Source organism: Elgaria multicarinata, chromosome 18 (assembly GCF_023053635.1).
Source record: "Elgaria multicarinata webbii isolate HBS135686 ecotype San Diego chromosome 18, rElgMul1.1.pri, whole genome shotgun sequence".
NCBI lineage: Eukaryota > Metazoa > Chordata > Lepidosauria > Squamata > Anguidae > Elgaria > Elgaria multicarinata.
In genome coordinates, this window is record NC_086188.1 from 24,522,712 (window position 1) to 24,546,528 (window position 23,817).

Here is a 23,817-nt window from a genome sequence, read left to right on the forward strand (position 1 = left end):
CATTTAGAAGCAGCATGGTTGAATGGGTAAATTGTCAGGCGTGGTCCCGTGTTTGAATCCTTCCACCACTGCTGCCCACTCTTTGCCAGGAAGTCCCTCCTTGCTTCTGTTCCTGATTGGTCAAAAGAGAAGTCTAAATTTTGACACACCAAAAAATTTGGTGGTGTTGTGGTCAGGGGGTGAAGGCCATGGCAGCGGCTGTTAGGTTTCCACTAGTCACTAAAGGGCCACCTTTGACTCTATTTGGACTTGAACTTGGCAAATGCAGCTATTTATTTATTTATTTATTTATTTATTTGAGACCAGTGCTGAGTTTGGAAACCTTGCTGTGCTGTTGTTGATGATGTCATCAGGAGCGTAATAAGGGTTAAGAAATGCTTCATGCCAGACCCTAAGGCTAAGCCTTCACGTAGGCCTTCAAACTCTGTCTTCTCACCATGGGGGGATCTACACTATTGCTTTTAAAGCGCTTTGAAAATGTTTTGAAACCTGTATATGCAGTGTGTCCTGGGCCCCAACCGTTGTCAAAACTGTTATAAAGTGCTTTAAAGTGTAGATTCTCCCCCCCCCCCCCCTTGCCTTCTTCCACAAGCTAATGCTGTTGCACTCAATGTTAGCCCAATGACATTATTTGACATTGCCCGACATCATTGGCTGAGCTGGCAGGGGCTTCTGGGAGTTGAAATCCAAATCTTCTGGAGTTCTACCTACTGCCACCCCCACCCCCACCCCCGCTCTAAGGCAGCCTTCCCCAACGTGGTGCCCTCCAGATGGGTTAGGCTGCAACCACTATAATTCCCAGCTAGCATGGCCAACCCGCGTACTGACTGGGAATGATGGGAGTTGCAGTCCAACACATTTGGACTGCAGAAGGCTGTTCTAAGGGGAGACTGATATGATTTGCATGACATGAGGGTAGTTAATAAGCCACGGCGGCATGTTCACCTGCCAGTTGCATGCTGCTGGCTCAGCTAGTCGTGACGTCCAGACCTGGTGGCCTGGGAGATTAACAACCCCCCACCCCACCCCAGCAACCCTAGAACAGGCCATGGGTTATGGAGGGCTTGTTAACAACCGCAGCAACATCTGGTGAGGGTAAATCGCGGCAGCACGCAACTGGCATGCATGGAGGTAGTTAACAAGCCACTGTGGCTTATGAACTGCCCTATGCACATGTAAAAACTCCTAAAACTTATTTATAGGACTTATAGGAATATATATATATATGTCTACACATGCATAGGATTGCAGCGTAAGTGTATTTGTGGGAGACGGCTTTTGTTCAAGGTACATTGTCTGCCATTTCCATTCTGTTCATCTCCATCATCTTCTAAGGATCTCCCACGGTTGCCTAGGTCATAGTTTTAAAACCACGGGGCTTGGCCATTTCAGAGGAGCCTCTGATTGACATTGGCTGGGCTGCCTTCATCTCTCCGGCTTCCATTGGCTGAACTGCTGTGACTCTAGAGAGGGTGGGGTAGACAGTTGGTCATAGGAGGAGAAGCTGAGTGTGATTCAGAAGAATGAAGTGAGGAGGAGGAGGAGGAGGAGGAGGAGGAAGTGGTGGTGGTGGCTGCAGCAGCAGCAGCAGCAGCAGCCAGAGAGAGGAGCATGAGAGGGGATGGAAAACTGGAAAGGGAGAAGACAAGAGAGACAACGGTAACATAGAGCATATCTACACTACAGACCAAAACTGGTTTAATAGTGATTGCATTTTCCCAGGGAATCCTGGGAATTGTAGTTCATGGGGGAGTTGGGTATAAAACTGTGTGTGGTATTGAGTGGATTTTATGTTCTTATGCAGGACCTCTTCATTATGAGAAACGCCCTAATGGGACGAGGACGTGTGCTGTCCTTCGCTGGAGGTTTTTAGGCAAAGGCTCAATGCAGGGCCAGACCTACCATTAGCCAGGGTGGGGCAGTGAGTCGCCCCAGTTGGCAGATGTGGGAAGGTGTTCACGGGAAGAATGGTGGGCCTTGCAGCCTACTCCACACCCCCTAAGTTAGCCTGGTTTCAAGCGTTGACAGATTCAGTCACCTTTTGTACATTTTATTTACTTATTTATTTATTTTTGTCCTTTGCCTCAGGCAGTAGAATGGTTTGGGCTGGCTCTGGGTCAAGGGGATGCTGAAACTGCAAGATTTCCTGCACTGAGCAGGGGTTAGAAAGTCTCTTCTCATTCTAAAAATCTATAATGACGATTACACCAGTACAAGGCAGGAAGTGGAGAAGCGTACTCCCAAATCGTATAGTCCTGCAATGCACCCATCTTCCTGGGCTGCTGGTGCTTTTTACCTGTGGGGAAATTTGCTATGCGGCCCCCACCTCAAGCCACCAGATAATAATAATAATAATAATAATAATAATAATAATAATAATAATATTTATTTATTTATTTATTTCTTACCCGCCTCTCCCTTTGGATCGAGGCGGGGAACAACATTAGTGCAGGAATCAACACATTTTTTAAAAATTCTTGATTTTACATTAATCTGGGTAGGCCTGCTGGAAAAGGCTAGTCTTCAAAGCTGCCTTAAAACCACAGAGGGAGTTAATATTACGAACCTCCTCCGGCAGGCCGTTCCATAATCCAGGGGCGACAGAAGACAAGGTCCTCTGGGAAACTGATGTCAGCTTAGTCTTGGCTGACTGAAGTAAGTTCTCCCCAGAGGACCTGTGTGTGTGGGGCGGACTGTACGGGAGAAGGCGATCCAGCCTGTCTCAGGCATTTCAGTCAAACCATCCTTCGCCGTCAGGAACATGCTGCTTTGCCACGGTTGCCTCCCTCCCTTTTTCTGTGCCAATGCACTCCTGCGGTTTCCTCTTTTGCGATAACCATCGTTTGCTGTGATGTACAAACCAGGGGGAACTATACACAGGCCACCACAAACTGGGAAGCTGAGGAAGGATTGAGTGCCCAGCAGGGAAAGAAGGGGATGATGAGACAGTAGCATGTTCCTGATGGCCGGGCCACGCAAGAGAAAGTGGGGAGCTGTAGGCCTTACTTCTGTCAAAACTTGCATGGGGTTGTTGGCTCACTCTCTTATAGCCTTTAGGTGAATTGTTTTCTCCAGGATTTCGGTTTAAGCTGGGACTCCTCTTGCACAGCTGAGCATACCAGCCCACTGTTGTATATTTTATTTTGGTTTTTAATGTTGATTTGTGTTTGTTTTAATTAAAGATCAATTTCAGCCCTTTGAAAGGTAAGGGCACAATTATTCCACAGAATGAAATTCCCTTCTACACACATCAATACTATCAGGATGCCCATCATCCTCTGAACGTGGCAGCTGATAGGCATCCCATGCAGAGCAGGAGGTGCAGCGGATGTGATCTTTGCCACCGTGTGTGTCCCCGTCCCCTCGTTCTGCATTTTTGCTAGACGGGTGTTGGTGCCCATCTAGCTGAGGCGTTGAGGAGGGGGAGGGACGGAGCCTGTGGAAGACTGGAGATAGCTTGTATCCCCGCTTCCCCAGTTCCCTCAGCTCTCCGCCCACAGAACCACCCCTTTCAATCCTCTTCCAGGTCACACGGTTCTCACTGAGGGGGAGAAGGGTGGAGAGCTCAGACTCCTTGGTTCCGAGGTCAGAGGGCTGTCTCTGACCTTGGGTCCAGGAAACCAAACTATCCTATTTGTATTTGGTTGTGTATTGACTATTGTATTCTTGCTGGCCACTGAGTGTTGAAAGTTTAAATAAATACAACAACAACAATGGCATGATATGTTATGGCTCTTTATGGGTTAAAGGGAAAATAGGAAGGAGAGATAGAATTCTGTAAAGGAGGGCCCTTCTCCTCTCGGTAAGGCCCTTCAGTTTCTGTTTCAATATAGCTGTTGGTCTTTCTTTCATAGAGCGTTGTCACACAGGGGAAAATAGCATTTCCGTACTGTCGGTTCTCTGCCCTTATTACTTCCTCTTCTGCCCTGAGGGAGAAAAGGAAGTAAACAAAGACCATTCAGGACCTGTTTCAATCGCACCGCTTTTCCTGCACAGAGCAGGTGATCGCGGCACTTTCTATTTTTAAAAGAAAGTTGGATTAGGGGTCTCTTTGTGATGGAAAAACAAGCGGAAGGAGCTGGAAGCGGATGTCGCCGTCTAAAGGACGTGTGCACATTATTTATTTATTACATTTATACCTCGCCTTTTTTCCTCCAAGGAACCCAAGGCGGCGTATATAATCCATTTCTATCCTCACAACAACAACCCTGTGAGATAGGCTAGGCTAGGCTGAGAGTATGTAACTGGCCCAAAGTCACCCAGTGGGTTTCCATGGCCAAGTGGGGACTAGAACCCGGATCTCCCGACTCCCAGTCCGACACTCTTAACCACTACGCCACACTGTAAGTGGACAGTAGCGAGCGTGCGATAAAACACTCGTCTGATGTCTCCCATACGTTCTACAGTGATGAAGATGATGACCATGTCAAGCGTTCCCCAAATGTCTGACAGCTGAGGCCCACTTCTCTTGGGCCATGCTGGGAGTTGTAAACATGGGATTGTGCCTTTACTGAATTTATAAGGGAGGTACGGTAGAGAAGCTGGGCGCTTCATTTCTTTGTATACAGTGGCCACTGATGCGTCACCCAAAAAGTAGAGATTTCCATAAAAGTTGCACGGGGTAATTTTATAGATACCGATGCAAATGTCAAAAATAATTAGTATAATTTCAAGAGGACTACCCTAGTGGGGATATATTCACGGTGACCAGGTGACCTGTGTGTGTCTGCTCCTCCGCCTGCAAGGCCCAGCTGCTGTCCCTTCTTAGGTTTCTTTATCTTTATACAGCAACTTGGCCTGGACAGTCCTTCAGATAGAGGAGGCCTTCTGATGAAGATGGCCCTCCGTAAATTAGGGCCATCTGACCACACCTTACACCCAAGCAAGGTGAACTCTGCAAGCAGGTAGTGGAGGCTCTCCTCAGAGCAGGCCCCCTCCTTACTGGGAAGAAGGCAAGCTTAGAGCAGGAGTGTCTCGGCTTGTGCTGAGATGCAGCGGAGAGCCGCCTCCGAGGGCAGTGAGTATAGCTCTTTGTTCAGCCCCCCCCCAAGCACTGACCCCCCCCCCCGAAAACACAGATGGATTGGAGGAGGCCCAGGGCAGCATCTCGCTCAAAGGGTCTCCCTTTTTCCACCCACCTCCTCTGGGGTTGGTGATTGCTTTGAAGCTGACAGCAGGAGCTTTTAATTATTCAGTTTCTTTTGGCACACAGGCAAATCTCCCCAGGCACACAGTTTGAGAAGCAAGTGGGATTAAAAACAAAACAAAACCCCAGCCTCAGCAGCATTGAAAACAACAGCACACGCAACCGCCCAGAGAGCTTCGGCTATTGGGCAGTATAAAAATGTAATAAAATAAATAAATAAATAAATAAAGTAATGTAGCACAAGCCCAATGAAACAAATAGGCCTTCAGAAAAATGTTTTTAGAAGAAGCTTTTACCCTTAGGCAGAAATCCAATGTTTGGCCCTGGTGGGCATCCCTGGAAAAGAATGTTTTAGGAGATGGGTGCCATGACCAAGAAGGCCATGCTCTGCTCACGATTGGTTAGCGTTTCCTGAGTGGAAGACAGGCCAAGCAAGCTGTAGGTAATGAATGGAGAGAACTGGGCAGTTCCCGTGCATTTCAGTGAGGTGTGCACAGGAGAACCTCTGGGCAGATGTTCCCCTTCGGGCAGTGGAGGCTGGTGGCTCCAATGTCAGTGGGCCAGTGAATCTGCTCGGGGTTTCAATCAGAACCAGTCAGAATGCTAGAGGAGCTCTCCAAGTACTTCGATAGCTTTTTTAGTGTTCTGAGTGAAACTCGGAGTGAATCTCCTCCCCACTGGCATCTGGGCCACCAGCCTCCACTGCCTTTGGGTCTGGGTTCCAACTTGCTCCTGCATTTTGGTGCTCTTCGGATGTGATGGGTGGGTATAATATAAAATTAAAAAGAGAAAAGAAAGAAACAAAATAAATAGATTAATAAAAAAAGATGCGATGGGTGGGTTGTTGAATGAGCCCTTCTGGAGGATACTGCAAGAATTCTATTCAGATTTTTTTTTGTCTCTGCGTTATTCAAAGCGCTTTAAACAAAGTCCTTAAGATAAATATTTGATTTCTTTGGTGTTGGGTTTTAAACATATTTAAGACCATCAGAATTGCTCTGATGGATCAGAGCAAAGTTCATCTAGTCCAGCATTCTGTTTCTGCCCATCGCCCGCCAGAAGCTAGTCAGAGGCTCCCAGACAAGGGGTGAAAGCAACAGGTCCCCACCGCCCCAGTCCCCTTTTGCTACAAAAGAGGAATCTTCCCTAAAACAAGAGAACTGGTAAGAAACAAACAAACAAAGGAAGTTGCCCAGGAAGTTTACATCAGAGGATGGCAGCCTTTTTTCCGCTGAGGGCCACATTCCCTGGCGGATAATCTAACGGAGGTCGCATGATGCCAGTAGTGGGTGGACCCGAGCCAGCAGAGAGCAGGGCCAGAGGTGGAAGTGGAAGTGGGGTTTTTTTTTACCCCCTTTCTCTTTCTGCCATTCCATTTTCTCTCTCTCCCTCTTCCTTCCCATGCATTGGGCTGCCAGGGAAGGGACGGATCGTTGCCAGAGGTCTGAACTATCACTTGCAGAGGGTTATTGAAATTAAGCAATGGCCACTATTTCAAATTGGTTCAACAATTCGCATCTCGCACTAGGGGGCTGTCTGTATGCAAGGAAAGGCCCGCGGCGGCTGCAGATCTGTGCTGCTTCAGGTATACGAAGCAGGCGCAGCTTCACAGCCACCGGGGGGGGGGGGGCTTTCCCACAAAGCTGTGGATTGATAAAGTTGGGATTTACCCTGACTTTTTCAATCAGAGCGATGTCAGTACAGCTGTCTGGGATCAATCTGGTGTGTGTGTGTGTGTGTGTGTGTGCGTGCGTGTGCGCCTGGTGGAAGGTGACCAGCAATTGGTCGCCTTCCACCGGGAAGAGGGCAGGGGACGGCTGTGGTACCCGGATGACTGCCCAGAAACCGCAGGCTCCCTCTTCGGCGTTGGGATTACCCAGTGCCACCCCAGGAGAGGGAAAGCGTGGGGTTGAAGAGGGAGACGACACCAACCCAGCATCATGAAGACAGCCCCCTAGGTCCAGGGCACCACGTAAGATTAAGTTCAAGTTGCCCCCAGCCCCAGTTGTTTCTACTCGTTTGGGGTATGGAGACATTTTTACCTCTGTCATCATGACTAATGACAGGCCTTCTTCTTCTCCCTGCATTTGTCTAAAAAAGGAAGAAGCTATCCAAGGGAGCAATCCTATGGGCCCTGGGCAGAGTCTGGAGATCCATAGGATGATTAGCGTTCCTGGATCTGGATCCACACACCCCTCCCCTTGCAGCCAGCGTGGAGAGGACTGCCTCTCGGGGCGGGGGGGGGGGGGCTTGCTAGCAGGTGAGCAGGGAAGGTGACTGAGGAGGCCAGCTGATCATGTATCCTCTGGCCTCCCCAGCCTCGTTCCCTCCCACCTCCACAGAGTGAAAAAGCCCGTCTAGCCTAAATGCGGAACCATAGGAGCGCAGGGGCGGAGATCCCATTGGCCAGGCCTCCCGCTCCGCACTGGATGGCTGGAAACTGAGTTTGGAGGCTATGGCTGTCCTGATAGCATTGTGCCCTCAGTTAGGGGCCATCGCCACAAATTTGGGCACTAAACCCTGTACGTTAATTGCGTGGAGAGACTTTAGTTCTGTCCTGAATAGATTGTCAATCTATTCCATTTAAATGGTGGTGCGGGGAGATACATTTCTTTCTCTTTAAACACAAGAACATGGGAATCACCCAATGCCATTGGGTGATTCCTATGTTCTTGTCTTTAAAGAGAAATAAATGTTTCTCCCTGCCACCACCATTTGTGATTTTTACAAACTTCTGCTATGTCTCTTCCCAATTTATGCATCATCTCAGTCTCTCCCCAGTGTTGTACGTGAGGGGTTGTGTTTGGTTTTTTTGGCTCTCCCTTTTATGTTTGGTGCAATTCTGCACCCATGAAATTTATGAGCATTTCACTGACGCACCTTTGACATCTTAATTGCCTCTTTTGTTTAATGATTAATTTTGGAAGATTGTCAGTCTGACTTGAAAAAGGAGATAAAATCAACCTGCTATCACTGGCTGATGAACAGGTATAACCTGGCGACTAATTTTCTGGAACTGCAGCCGGGAGATGGGCTGCAGGACACGGTTTGCCCTGTCGTGGCCTCCCGGAAGCATCCGTTGCTCTCCCACAGCCCTCACTGCAAAAGACGCTGCCTGAGGTGGCCGTGGGCTAGACAGACAGCAGCCCTGCCTCGGTAGGCTCCCTCTCAAGATGGAGGAGCCGGGGGCCCTGCTTTGGGGTGTGTGCGTTCAACCCCATCTCCTCCTCCTTGCTGCTGCTGCTGCTGATGCATTCCTCTCCATCTGGACCCAGTCTGCACCATCTCCCAGAAGGAGAGGAGACAAGGCACACAGAAGCTCCCATTCCGTCTGCCCATGGTTTCCCTTTAGGCCACCCACCACTGGAATTCACTCCACCACCACCACAAGAGCTTTTCTGAATCTGAATCCAGCACTCGGTCTGAAAGAGGCTCGACACCGGGCTATAAAGAATGAGGCCTTCATCACGGGTGTCAATTGCAAAAGAAAATTCGTGGGATTTCCACAAAGAGAGCCAGGGTGGTGTAGTGGCTAGAGCGTTGGACTGGGACTGGGGTGATCCAGGTTCATGGCTCCCGCTGGGCCATGAAGCTGACGGGGTGACTTTGGGACAGTCACTAACAGCTTTATCACACCAGCGTTATACTGTGCAATCACTGTGAATTGCGTGCAAAGGACTCCAAAGTTTTCCAGCTTATAGTCTGCTTTTATTGTGAAATACTCCCATGCATCCTGCTTTAATTGTGCTTCTTAAGCAAAAGAAGTGCAATATTTTGCTACTAGTTTTCAAGCGTATCATTTGTTGTTTTCCGAGCTGCCACTGGGGCACAGGAGCAGGATTTGAAGAAAAATTAAACAAATGCTTACATCTGCGTAAGCTTTAAAGATAAAGACATCAAAATTGGCACAGTAATATATATTAAGGAGAGCTTTAAGCAATACCACATTTGAATCGGATTGGGTCATCCGTTGATTTTTTATGATTTTTTTACATTTCCCCCCTTTTTTTACATTTCCCCCCTTAAGCCCATTTCCTGGTATGCAAAGGATCTGGCCGCCCAGTAGCAACAACAACAACAATGGCGACAGCTTGGCACTGTAGGGGATAATTTGAGGGAAACAGGTATGTGGGATGAAGCTCTAATTCTCAGCCCAACCTGCCTTACAGGGTTGTTGTGAGGATAAAATGGAGAGGAGGAGGAAGAGGAGAAGGAGTCTATAAGCCACCTTGGAGTCCTTGCAAGAGGGGAAAAGGCAGGATCTGAATGTAATACTAATAACCAGGATCATATTTTTACAACTCAGTTTTATGTGACAGGATGCCCATTGATATATTTTTAAAGGGCCCCCGGATAAAACCATGAACAGGGACAGAAGGGAGCTGATGCAAATGAAGATCCTCCAGACAGTACATAAGATTTTATACCTCTTGGGTGTTCGCACACTTCCTTAGCCACACAGCATTCTTGTTGCTATTTAAAACTTCCTTCAAGTTCTGAAAAATTGCACCTTTATTGCTTGCCCAGTCAGCAGAGACATGAAAGAAAAAGTAGAGCAGCCTACCTCAACATGGTGCCCTCCAGATATTTTGGCCAACTGTCAAGGATAATGGGTGTTGTGGTCCTAAACATCTGGAGGCCACCGGGTTGTGGAAGGCTGAATAAAAGCGATTTGGTGAAGCTGCCTTGCCAGGCAGTGTGTGTCCATCAACCCTTATTAATCTCCCATTAAGGAACCCCTGAGAACCTGCCAAGGGACGCCAGGGCCCCTTTCCCCGAAAACGTCTCGGACAGGCTTGCCCTGAGGCCCCCCTCACCTCTAATGTGTCCTCACAGCACTGGGTCAAAGGCACGGTGGAAACTAGGCAGAGCACATTTTTCCTGCTGAGTTTTTTTATGACCCCTCTGTTTGTTCCTCGTGAAGATAAACGTGCTTCATTTGAAGATTGCTCGGAGTGGAATGGAGCAGGCAGATAAACCAGCTTCAGAAGCCTGAATCCAAAGGATTGAAAAAAGGAACTTGGGCTTCCCAAAAGATCCAATGGTCAGTGAGAACTAGAAAGCCCCTGAAATTAGCTTTGGATGACTTAGATAATGGGGTGAGTTCTTTGACGAGAGGGACCAGAGTCTATTTCTCTCCGATTGTTTTGGTTACAACGGAAGAACGAAGGGACGGCACCAAATGCAAGAACGAGAAAGGACAGGACCTCAAAGGTGCCTAAATGTCCATTTATAGCTCAACTTGGCTGGAGGAGGATAACTCTTCCTCATGGGCAGCTCTGAGCCTCTTTTTCCAAGAGAAACCAAGAATGTGTTCTACACCATTGTTGGGTTATTTCGTGTGGAAAATATATCTTTTATTTTTTTCGCCCTCTAAATTAGAGTTGCCCCCAAGGAATTTTTAATATGGAGGGCTAAACTGGATATGATGGTAATCGTGCAATTAGAAGTTGAATGGTTGGTGGTTTTTTAAAAAAGTACATGGCATCTGGGGAGGTGATCAGGATCTGGACTGTGGCGAGGGAGGGGACTTAACCCTTTGCTGTGGTCCCAATCCCGACGGCTTCCTCTGCTCCAGCTGCTATTTGCACCAGGAGGAAAAGCTGCCGTCAGTGCTAAGCACTGAATGAGCGCAGTAATCAATTAAATGGGGGCAGAAAAATAAATAAAAGCTCCCATACATCTTTTTACACATTGTCTGGGGATGCCCTTGGTTTCTGGGCCTTCAGCAAACACACATTCGTGTTTTCCCCTGCTATCATTTGGGATCTTCTAAAACAGGTTTTCCCAGTCTGGTGCCCTCTGATGTGTTGGATTGCAACTCCCAGTGGCCCGGCTTGGCTGGAGATGTGGGGGTTGCAGTCCCAACACACCAGGAGAGCAGCAAGTTGGGAAAGGCTGCTTGAGAAAACCCGAGATGCTAACGTCCACGTGAAGTTGAAATCCATTCATTGGCATGTCAGTCCCACAGATCCACGGGACACATGCGCTACGCCGATTAACTTAAAAAATAACGCGCAGAGAGAACAACTTTATTTGGCTGCTTTTGAGAAGTGTGTTGGTTACTACTCCTTAATTGAGCTTTTTGTTTCATTAGGTCATGAGGGAAGGCCAAACGTGGCGGTAACAGAAGGCCATTTTCGGCAGAGGTCCCAGCTGCTGCCGCCGCCACAACCACCATGGTGACTCTTTGCGGCTCCTGATCGCTTCACTGGTTTGGAGGCCGACACCTTTTGGAGGCCAGTCTGACGACGCCACGGTCTGACTCACCCCTGCTTTCCTTCCAGGACTACGTACGTCGGCTTGGCTCATCATGGGAGGATGCTTCTCCAAACCCAAGCCAGGTGAACTGCTTTTGAAAAACCCTCCGCCCAAACTGCCCCCACGATGTTGCCTCCATCGTTCAGAGCTGCGATTAAACTAGGTCAATGCATGCAGAAGGCCACTCCGCGGAGAGAGCTCTGTAGAGAATGTTAATTCTCTCTGCTTTTACATGGGGGGATTATTGAAGCGGTTGGCTAATCCTCCGAGAACTTTGTTTCATGCAAGCACAATGCATGCCGGTGACTTTAATGAAACATTAAGCGCATGGAGAGGGTGGGAGGCAACACTAAGAATGCTGGGATCTTGAGGTGGGTGGTGGGAGGGGAGAGCATCTCTTCCCGAGGATTTGCCACAGCTGGGAAAACTACAGGAACCAGGGTAAAATAGAGTAGAATTTTGGAGTTGGCATAGGTGGGGCTGAATGTCTCTTTAGGATGGGGAGACGGGACCATTTTCAGCCTGAGGGCTCTTGGGGGTCACCTTTTAGTTGTGGGTGGGGCTGAATGCATAGGGGGAGGGGCCAGAAATGCAAAAAATACCAGCATATTGTAGCTCAGAACTCTTACAGCCAGTCACTTAGCCTTAGAAGAGGCACGTCAGCCCCTTAAAATGGCACAAAAATCCTACACAGGAACCAGGAAGCCACCAGATGATTGGTTGTTGGGAGAAGGGGTTGTTGGAACCCAGGGGACAGGGCGCGTGGCCTTCTGGGGAACCCACAAATCCGCTGCACCTGCAACTTCCAGGTAGCTGCTGAAGAGCTTTATGGTGGAGCTCGCTCCTCTGCTTCTTCCTGGGTCTTGGCATGACTGTGATCCAGAGCGTGTACCAATGCTCGCTTCTTCTTCCTGAGCAGGACTAATAGAGGGGAAGGCTCAGACAGCCCAAGATGCCCTGTGTGGTTGATTTGGCGCTTTGGTGTGGGGCTGACATTGGTGATGTCGGCGTCTCCCACACAGGCGGGCTGTGTCCCTCGACATTGCAGCCCCCTTGGGAGGGGCTCCAGCTGCCCCTCGAAGGCCATTGGCTCCTTGAGCCCCTGTCTGTTCTGGGGCTCTCGACATGACCTTGCGCAAGACCTGGTCGCTGCCTGGACGGGAGAGGGCCCGGATCCCCTTGTACACCAGGAAGCTCAAGATGGGAGCTCAGCACGGTTAGTTAATTAATCATTAAAACAGTTAAAAAAATAGAACAAGAGAATGCACATTCTCCACGTCTAGTAAATGTAGCTATTTCTGCCTTCCAAACATAATAATAATAAAGCCCTAAAATTCCTCGAGCCCCAAGGGGCCATGTCCACAGTCATTCATGTCACTTGTTAATGGCCAGGAACAAATTTCCAGCTGCCTTCAACTCTCAGTTCCAGCTTAATTGAGTGGTTAAGCTTGCTTAATTTAGCTCTACGTTTCCCAGAGCAATGACATGTCTAGGTCCCCTGTTGCGTCAGCTTGCCTCTGTCCTCATGTGGTTTCTCATTGCTGCACCAAAAGTATCCTGATGACTAATATCCACAGGGTGGTGGTTGTTTTTTGACGGTGGTGATGGGGAATGTTTGCCACAGTGAAAAGCAGACCCTGGATAGAGACAGCGATGGAGGATCTCCCAGCAGGGCTGAGCCAAGGCATGTTGATAACCGAAGTGAGAAGCCCAGCCTTCCTTCCAGAAATGTAGGGCCCAATCCACCTCAGAGTTCTCCTGTGTAAGTCGCCTTAAAAGGAACAGGGAGCTGTGCTGGAGCACTTCCTGCCCTGCTCTGGTCCATTTCAGTGAGTTTTGTATTGGATAAATATCTGCTGGATTGTTTCCTTTGCACCTGGTCTATCCGCCTCTGTTCCCCTAGGACTTACTTTTTAGACCATGAGGATTTATTTATCAGAAGCCACCAGTGGTGCTCATAACAAAGTGTTGCAGGGTATCTCCATAGGCTACACTTGATGGCAACATCCAGGTCAATGCCTTTGTATAGGGTCTGAGCAGCCCTTAGTTCTTCTGTGCTCAGGGGCTGAATGCATTAATAGGTGGCTGAGCTCAGCTTCCTTTCTTCCATGCATCACTCTAGCATGCTTCTCCTGGCAGCACAGCCTGTGCACCAGTCATGCAGTGCCCAGATGCAACCTGTCTCAGGCTTCTTAGGAGATGGGGGGGGGGAGGTTCAGGAGGGCCAGGGGAGAAAAACGACACCCTCCTCTAGCCTTCCCCTTCCAGCCTGGAACCTGAGTATCCTGAAGCTGTATATATAGGATACTCTAGGGAGTGGGAAAGGGAAAAGTTGTCCTTTTTCCTTTACTTCTTCCTGAAACATCCCCATGTAACACAGAGCAAAGAGTTTTTAAGAACTTCATGGTATGCCACCACCACAATCCCCCCTCCAGAATATCCGCTGTAAACTGGGAGGGGGTGGGGTGAGCAGGCCTGTTCCCTTTCTCCCCCTACCCTCTATTTCCCCCTCTCATCTGACACCCTCTCATTTCATGTCCCAACTGAATTAATAGACTCGCACAGTCTGTCTGATTTCTGGATCCTTTAGATGCCTTTCACCACTCTCTGTAGCCTCAGCTCTTCTGCCACCCGCCTTCTGTAAGTCCAGTGCTTGTTGGGCCATTTGGGTGTTTTTTAAAATGTTCCTCTTAATTTACAAACTTGTTTAGTCCTCCGTACCTAGAGAGTCCCTGAGTAAGTAGAGGTGGTGTGTGGGGGGGGTGTGCGCCCCTGTTTTGCCTCCAAACACATAGGCGCTTCAGCCACCTGAGTTTGCTGTTAGAGGGAATAATGTAATGAGGAGCGGAAGGGGTGGGTGGATGTGGGGCTGTTTCCCCCTGCCTCTCGCTGTTGGTGTATTGCCCCCTTCTCGTGAAGCCACAGAAAAGACACAGTAACTGTGTGGGAGGAACCGGTGCGCATCGCAGGCAGAGCACTTGGTAAATGTATCTAGAGTGTAGAGTTGCAGCCTTGGGTGCCTGGAATTGAGTTGGCAAGGTTCGCGCCGTTACTTATTCATCTTGGTTGTCGTTATTTATTTATCTTCATGTTTTCGTCGCTGCACCTCCTCGGTAGACTGACGGAGCTGACGCAGTCCTCTTCTCAGGCGGAGCTGCCGTAGTAGTGTGACTCCAAGTTGTCTTGGCTTTGTCATTATGCAACCTGAACATTCTGTTCATCATAAAGCCAAGACAATTTGTCCTGCCTCTGTGAAGTTTGGCACGGAGAATCCACCTAGTGAGGGTGTAACCTGGCTGGATTTCAGAAATACCCGATGAGCAGAGCCGGCTCTACCATTAGGTAGGGTGAGGCGGCTGCCTTAGACAGCAGTTGCTGAGTGGTGGGGCGGTGCAGGAGCATAGAAATGTAGGTATTCCGCCCAGCCTGCCCTGCACCCCCGAAGAGAGCCAGTCTGCTGCCTTCAGGTGCTGTGGAGGTAGCCAGGGTTGGGGTTTGGTCAGCTTGGCCTCAGGCAGCAAAGAACAGTTAAAGTGCCAGGGATCAAAAAGCAGGGAAGTGTGTGGGGCACCCAGGAAAAGAGTTGCTGGGGACTCGGGCAAATGAGGACTCAAAGTTCAAGGGGAGCCCTTGAACCCAGCGGATAACCTTCCTGAGTCAAGCTTCTCTAATTTGGACAGCCGCTGAATCGCTGTAGTGCAACAGCAGTAACCGATCACACAAGGAAGAAAAAAAGACCAGGGAAGGGGGCAAGTGATGGCCCCTCCAACATGCCATTTTTGACACAGCTGGAGGGGATGTCACTGACCGGGGGGCACATTTGGGATCGCGATGGAGGAGGGACTTGGCGACAGGCAAGATGGGTTCTCCCGCCAAGTCCTCTGGGATCCTGGTGGTGCCGCGCAAAGAACCGAGGGGAGGGGACGGGAAACCACCAGTGCTCTGTGGGGTGGTGTAGTCGAACATCTGCCAGGTGCCCCAACCAAGACCCCAGTGAGTGGCTTGTCACCTATCATGGGTTAAATGCGTGCCATGTGACTGTGCCCAGAGGCAGTGAGACGGGTGCGGCATAAGAACATCAGAAGTGCCCTGATGCTGGATCAAACCAAAGATCCATCTAGTCCAGTGCTCTGGTCACACAGTGGCCAACCAACCATCGGCCAGGGATGAACAAGCAGGACATTGTGCAGGCTTATTGCCTCGGATACTGGAGATAGCACACAACCATCAGGGCTAGTAGCCATTGATAGCCAGGAATTTATCCAATCCCCTTTTAAAGCCATCCAAATTGGTGGCCATCACTACATCTTGTGGTAGTGAGTTCCATAATTTAACTATGCACTGTGTGAAGAAGTGCTTCTTTTTATTTGTCCTGGATCTCCAACCTGTCAGCTTCATGGGATGACCCCATTGGGTTCTAGTATTTTGAGTGAATGTGAGAGAATTCCCACCCTTCAAGTTATCTGTCTCTATTCCGTACCTGTAAAATGCATAAATGCTTTATACATCTTTAATTATTTGACTGGATAATCCATTTTTTGACTTCAGCCCTAATCTGTGGTTTGGCTCGTTTCCTCGCAGGCTCTTTTAAGGAAAATGTGGTGTGGGACATGGGGGATAGTAATTCGTGCTTGTAGCGTGTGCCGCTGTGACACAGTTGTGCGTTCATAGAATCATAGAATAGCAGAGTTGGAAGGGGCCTACAAGGCCATCGAGTCCAACCCCCTGCTCAATGCAGGAATCCACCTTGCAGCATTCTCTCTCTCTCTCTCTCTCTCTCTCTGTGTGTGTGTGTGTGTGTGCGCGCACATGCCTTTTTGCTTGGAGTCACATTCCATGACACGTAGAAGCCTACTCTGAGTGGGAGAAAGTCCTCAGAGCTAGGAATCTGACATCACAAATGCAGAACACAAGAGGCGGCATGAACACCAACGAAACCTCATTTGGAGAGAGGGAAATTAAAAACAAAACTAAGAAAAACTGGGGTTGGGGGAACAGATGCACAAACATTTTATTTATTTATTTATTAATTAAAACATTTGAATCATGACCTATATCACTGGGATCTCAGGGTGGCGTACAGGTAAAATCAGAACAATGTAAAACAGTAAATAATATACACAACATTCCTTCTGGCTTCATCTCATCTCCTTCTTAGACTACATGAGATCTTGGAACAACCAGGAATTCAACTCTTGAAGAAGCAGTCATCCTTCTAACACATATTCCATACACCGCAAAGAGAAGAATGTCCAGCAGTATCTTCAGCATATGGCGAGTTTTGCTCTCTGCTGATGCTCCTATTTTTTCATGCTTCTGGTAGGCCACAAGCAATCAGACTGGATAAAGCAGACAATGGGGCAGACAGCTAAAAAGCATTTGTTCCTTCTCTTATCCTGGGAGGCACAGAATATCCTTCGATGGTAGTAGGACCTTTTGGTGTGTCCTATCACCACAGGAAATTGCCTGAGTGAGTTGTTCTGTGGATTGGAGGGCTGTATGATGAGGAAGAAAAGAGAAGTGTGAGTGAGTGTTTGTGTTCAGTCTGGGGCACGGCTGACTTTTGACTTGTTCTGTGTAAGAAGATGGATGCTACGTTTCCATCTAGAGTGAAGAGGCATCTTGGGAGAGCTGAGAACCCATATTTCCCAAGTGCTTCCTTGAGGTCAATATGTGGCTGATATCTCCTTACAATGATAGATCTAGATCATAGAATAGCAGAGTTGGAAGGGGCCTATAAGGCCTTCGAGTCCAACCTCCCTGTTCAATGCAGGAATCCACCCTAAAGCATCCCTGACAGATGGCTGTCCAGCTGCCTCTTGAAGGCCTCTAGTGTGGGAGAGCCCACAACATCCCTAGATCATTGGTTCCATTGTCTCACTGCTCTAATAGTCAAGAAGTTTTTCCTGATGTCCAGCTGGAATCTGGCTTCCTTTAACTTCAGCCCATGATTCCGCATCCTGTACTCTGGGATGATGTAGAAGAGATCCTGGCCCTCCTCTGTGTGACAACCTTTCAAGTATTTGAAGAGTGCTATCATGTCTCCCCTCAGTCTTCTCTTCTCCAGGCTAAACATGCTCAGTTCTTTCAGTCTCTCCTCCTGGGGCTTTGTTTCCAGACCCCCTGATCATCCTGGTTGCCCTCCTCTGATCCCCCCCCAGCTAGACAGAAGACTTCTTTGTTCTTAAAGCTCAATAATTTTGTCCCTGACCATTATCTTGTTGCATTTGGCAGAAGCTTCAATAGCTTCAAGGAGGGTTTCTCTTTCTTTTCTTTTTTTCATTGGGAACCTGGCTGGCTGTTGTGTTTTGTTGTATTGAGACTTTCAGACATGTCTGTTTCGGGTAGCTTTGCCCCACTAAGGTCCCTGTTAAGAATATTTTATTGGATATTTTCTGGCATCGCTGCCCCTATCATAGCATTGACAACTTCACATGACTTGTCAGGAAAAAGGTCCCTATGTTTTGCAAAGATTTCATTCATCTTGGGAAACGTTAGTGAATACTCTGTAGAATAGCAGCAGAGTCTGTGGGGTGGTCTTTGGGAGGAGAAATGGGTACACCATCAGGGAGTATGGTTCTACAGGAGCCTGGACTACTCACTTGTCACAAAGATATTATTCAGTTTTTATATCAGCTAGCATCATCCATCTATTTGCTTGAACTTGTTTTTTTGAACTGCACAAATCTCTCGGGTTCTAGAGGAGCAAATGTTGTTTGGGAGTGATGCTCCACGCCCTCCACCCCCTGAACCTGCACATGTTGTGTCTGGTTGCACATAAAAAAACCCGGTTCCTTGAGCAGTCTGCCCTGTATATCTTTTGATGTCTTGGTCATGGCTTCAATTCATTTGATGTCTCATAGTTGGACAAGTTTTGAAGATCATAATAAAAGCAAGGATACTATCAGGGTAATAAAATTGCCTGTGTGCAAGATTAATGTAAGAGTTACTGAGATAACGGTCTGAGATTATTTAACCCACAGTGAGCCGCTCCCTTTTGAATGTGCAGCCCCTAATGGGGTTGCAGCGTGTTGTGCGTACCCGACCATTGGGGGTTATGCACATAATGCTACAACAAACCAAGGCTTATGCAAGGTTGTTTAATCCTGGCATAACCTCCAATGCCCCGATGTTAAAAAATATTGTAGCATGAGTGGGATGTGGGAGGTTGTAGTAGCATTGGGTGCTTGCTTGAAAAATGCTGGATGTTCATGTATGCTTATGTACAGCATCTACCTTCTGCACCTATTTGTCTGTCATGTTTCATCAAGGGCTTTACCAGGGGCTACTACACCTACGATTCCATCTCATTCTGTCAATCAGTTAAAAAAAAAAGTATAGTCATTTGTTGATTTACAGTTACATTCAATGGGAGGCATGAAGCTTCTGATTTCTGAATCAAAATTTACTTAGTTGAGTCAGATAACCTCCAAATTGGTCCAAAGCAAATTGAACGGTTTTCTGAATCTACAAATGGAGATCCAAACCAAATCTTGTGGTCAGTGCACACCCCTACTTTAAAGTGCACTTTAAATTAATCATTAATAGAACTCTGGTGAAGTTAAATTTTGTTATCTTCCATCCGAAGGGCTCATGTAATTTGGTGGATTTCTTTGTCAAACAACGGGAATATTCTAGGATAAAAAAAAACCCTTCTGTTTAAGAGTTTACTGCCCTTACAAATTCACTCATGCAGCAAAAAGCATGAAAATTGCTGAAACAGTGGTATGTCAGCATATGAGATACACGCTTATAAATTCCAAGCATTTAATTCTGACAGCCAGCCAAAGCTTATCTTACATTGCAGAGTACAATCTTGAGTGTGGGGTTACAAAAGTAAAACCAGCAAAGGAACTTTCCAGGCGTTCTCAAAGCCTGACATTTGCTCTGCTTTGCTTGTAAATTCTAAAGATTTAGGACGCAGTCCTGTACTTGAGATCTGCTAGCTGAGAGGCTTTAGGATACGGCCTAAGCCCTCTACATCAACAGAACATAAGATACGCCGCTGCCACAGAAAATCCACCTTGGGACACCCTGGATATGCAGGCAGAACACTCGGCAGGTGGAGCTGTTCTAGCGGTGAAGATGCAGAATGGCTAAAACAGGGCGGAGTCAGTCTTGGGAGAGACATGGGCAGCACCGGGGACGGACGGACACATATTTGTGCCATAACCTATATACTCAGCCCCTGTTGAGGGCAGAATTTTAAACCAGCTTTTTAAAGTAGAGGATTACTTAACTTTAAACAGATCCAGCCTGTTGAAAGGGCCGTCCTATATCCATCTCCACTCATAAATGTGGGACTTGGCTCTTCCTTGCTCTTGCTAACTTGTGAGTCACTTCATAATGATATGGAGACTGGACTTACCCTGTGCCCGTCTTCTTTCAGGCACCCCCCCATCTCAATCTATTTTATCAGTCTTGTTGCCTCAGTATTCTGCCTGCCAGATGCCGTTCTCTCTAACCCAGGGGTAGCCAACCTCGTTGGGCCCATGGGCATATTTAGCCGTTTGAGCAACTGTCCTGGGCACCACCACAAAATGGGTGTCCTGCAGATGGAAGCATTGGCCTGCAGCCCCCTGCCATCTTCATTTCCTAAGAATGTCTCCGAGGCCCACACGTGGCCCAGAGGCATCCATGGGACAAGAAGGTGGGAGCACCCAAAGATCCACACTTCGCTTTGAACCGATCCCAGCTGTCCACAAGAAATGTTGTTATTAAAAAATAAAATAAAAAGTAGGAAGGGTCGGGCACCGTGAAGGACTCCAAGAGAGGTGTCCGATGGCACAATAGTGCCCACAGATGCCAGGTTACCTACCCTTGCTCTAACTCACATGCAGATATGGGGAAATGGCCCCTGTCCCATAATATTTTGAGCCTCAGTGTTCCCCTCAGCCTGCAAGGGAAGGGAAGAGGGTTGAGGCTGAAAGCAGTGTGGGTGCATGGGGAGAGAGCACAATCTCTCCTTCATTGACAGGGTCCAGGCTTTTGACTGCATGAGGGAACTATTGTGCATTTTTCTCTTAGGCAAAATGTGTTTAAAAAATTAATCCTAAGAGCAGCCCTGCCTGATCAGAGAAAAGGTCCATCTAGCTTCACTTCACACAGTGCACAGTTCAGCTATGGAATTCCCTACCACAAGATGTAGCGATAGCCATCAACTGGGATGGCTTTAAAAGGGGATAGATACATTCCTGGAGGAGAAAGCTATCAATGGCCACTAGTCCTGATGGCCCTGTGCTACCTCCGGTATCAGAGGCAGTAAGCCTATATACAACAGTTGCTGGGGAACATGGGTGGGAGGGTGGTGGTGCACCGTGTCCTGCTTTGTTGGTGCCTGGCCAATGGCTGGCTGGTGAGCAGAGGGCTGGACTAGATGGACCCTTGGTCTGATCCAGCCTCAGGGCTCTTCTGGTGTTCTTTTCCTAGTGGTGGTTGGCCAGAGGGCTCGGGGAAGCTCCCAAGCACGGCGCGAAGGCAGTGACCCCTGCCCCTTTGGCCTTCTGACTTACCCACGGTTTTATTGCCATTTGCATTTTGAAAATCAGCTGCAATAGAGTCCCGAAGGCTCTTTATTTCTGTCTGGGGAACCAGATGACTCATACTGTCATGGAGCAACAAGGCATCTGACTCTCAATTAGCTGAATTAGGCTCTGTAGTAGAGAGTCCAAATTCAGCCCCCCAACACACACACTATAAAGTTCTCACGAGGGCAGTTCTAAAAATCACAGCCTCCTCTCTCCCCCCCCCCCCCCGCCCCCAGTGTGTTTCTATTCTGTATCATTTTGCTTGAGTGGGGTGAGTGGGAGGCCTTGCGCTGCTTAAGCACAGGGTGTGTGTGTGTGTGTGTGTGTGTGTGTGTGTGTGTGTGTGTGTGTGTGCACGTGTGCACGTGTGTGCGTGTGCATGGATGAGATAGGACCAAGTTGCCCCAGGGAGGTCCCTCATCAGGCAAGGAAATGACTTGTTGTTTTTGATAGAGAATAGATTTATAAAAGTAAGAGGGTTAGAAAGACCAAGTTTCTTAACTTTTCCTCAATCCAGTTGGCAGGACGCAGTTATCCTTGGACTGAGTTCCGAAAGGTTAAGCCCCTTGGAGCGCGCGGAGGGACGGATCTTCTATGGCAACACAGTCGGCGAGGTTTTAATCTGTGGCATGTGACGGCATTTCTCTTATTGCCTCATTCACAACTTCTTTGAAGGCACACAGGAGTTAGCTGGGCCCCCGCTAGCACGTCTCTCCGTTGCTGGGGCTCAGCCCTGCAGTGTGTGAGCCAGCAGAGAGTGTCTCTGAGCAAGTGCAGAGAGCCTTTATGCAACAATGTGCTTGCCCACTTGCACTGCCAGGAATTTGTGTGTTATGGGTTTGGGCAGTGGAGACTGGTGACTCTTGATGTCAGTGGGGTGGTGAATCCATTCCAGGTTTCAGTCAGAACTCTAGAGGAGCTAAACGTGGTGCTTCACATTTTGGAAAGCTCCTTTAGACTTCCAACTGGTTCTGACGGAAACCCGGAGTGGATTCACTACTCGCAATTGACATTGGAGCCACCAGCCTGCAAAGGATTTCAGACTGGTCTGAATGACCTTCTGGGTTACCTTTCAGCCCAATGCCTTGACTGCAAACAGATCCAGGATCCCTTCCAACTCTGTGACTGGGTTCCTGTGATCACAAGGGAAAACAACCCATGGTGGCTTATTCTTCCTCTCCCCGGCTGGCAGTTGCAAGCAGCTGAATTCGCACAATTACCCTCAGGTCGTCATGACATTCAAACCTAGTGAGGTGGCTGGCTGGGGTGGTTTACAAATGACCCTGAAAATCATGGCTTGTTCTAAGGTTATTTAAGGGTTGTCTAACCCTCAAACAACCCGTAATTTCAGTTTGCAAGACACAACAAGCTACGGCAAGGCAGGGTCCCATGGGAGCCTGGCACAGTGCAACAGCCCCTCTAGATAAATTAACCCACATTGGGCTGTCGTGATGTATGCACACACCCTGTGTGTGTCACTGTCAGTCTGTGCCAGATCAGAAGAGGCTGCAGAGAGCTGACTTTGGAACAGGGATCTGGCGATATCTGTTAATGCTGTGCAGCCTTTTCTCAGGCTCAGCCTGTATACAGCTGTGAATAAATCTTATACCACAGAAATGCCGCGAGTCTCCAATGACCTCCTTCTATGGAAGTGGAGTCTTGGCTAAGCGCTGCAGCCCCTGGAACGTCTCACTGCTTGGAAGTGGGATGTCCACACGCAGAGGGCATCCACAGACGGCAGCTCAGGAGTATGCTAAGAGTGCCCCTGGGCATGTGCAGGTCCTCTTTCCTTTTCCCACTGAGCGACTGCGGTGGGTCTGTTTCCCACGCAGAATGACGGAGCGAGGGCTTACAGGCTGGGTTCCCATGGAAGCCTGTGCACCCCGTCCATTCACGCAGTCCACCCCCCTGCCAGCAGAATGGTCCAGAGGTCCCTTTGCACATCCAGTGGAACACGTGGACCAGGAAATGGGGCAGGTGGCGCCCACCCGTGTCCACTGGCCCAGCTTTCAACCCGGATATGCATTTGGGGGAAGGTGTGGAAGGAGAAACCTGCCCTACTCATTTTAAACCATGCTTATTGCAAAAATCAAAGTACCTTGCCAAATATGCACAAAAGCTCTTTTTGCAGGGGGCTGAATCAGCAATTCCTGTTTGTAATGAAAGGATTCAATGTTTCATCACTCAGCTTAAGTCAGGGAAGGGGAGGGTGGTGTCGGATGCAACTCCCATCAGCCCCAGCCAACATAACCAATGGCGAGGTATGATGGGAGTTGGAGCCCGACAACATCTGGATGGCCACAAGTTGCCCAACCCAGGCTTAAGTATTGCAATGCTTCCTACCTCGGAACCCTCTTTAGAAAAAGGGTGTAGTGTGGAAATCGAAGGAAGAGAAATCAAGGCAGAAAATAAGCACAGGGGAAAGTGAAGCTTATGATTTTTAGAACGGGCATCGTCAGGGCTTGATAGCCAGATGGGGAAATCCGGGTTCAAGAGTCAGACTCAGCTGGCCTTGTTCCATCCAGGTATGAACCACCTGTTTTGTCATTTAGAAATACGAGCCTTACATAAGAACGTAAGCAGAGCCATGCTGGATGAGACCAAGGGTCCATCTAGTCCAGCACTGGACACACAGTGGCTGCCCGGCTGCCCTAATGGGAATCCCACAAGCCGGACATGAATGAAACAGCGCCCTCCCACCCATGTTCCCCAGTAACTGATGTACAGAGGCATGCAACCTTTGATACTGGTGTTCTTTCAGTTGACTTTCCCAGCAAAAAGAGTGATGGAGCTGCGGGTGTGTCAAAATATCTCCGTTTGAGCCTATGTATAAATCTCCTGGATGGAACCTCCCTTGCCCACCCTTGACAGAAACTGTGACAC

At 48.5% G+C, this 23,817-nt stretch overlaps 1 protein-coding gene across 1 annotated transcript in view; it reads left to right on the top strand.

Moving 5' to 3' along the window:
* Positions 1–11,419: 11,419 nt before the first annotated feature.
* Positions 11,420–23,817, top strand: part of AIFM3 (apoptosis inducing factor mitochondria associated 3) — a 53,302-nt gene continuing 40,904 nt past the window's right edge. Inside the window, exon 1 of the mRNA XM_063143840.1 lies at positions 11,420–11,490. Within this exon, the coding sequence (XP_062999910.1) occupies positions 11,460–11,490 (31 nt within the window). The 5' untranslated portion in view covers positions 11,420–11,459. The remainder of the gene's footprint in view (positions 11,491–23,817) is intronic.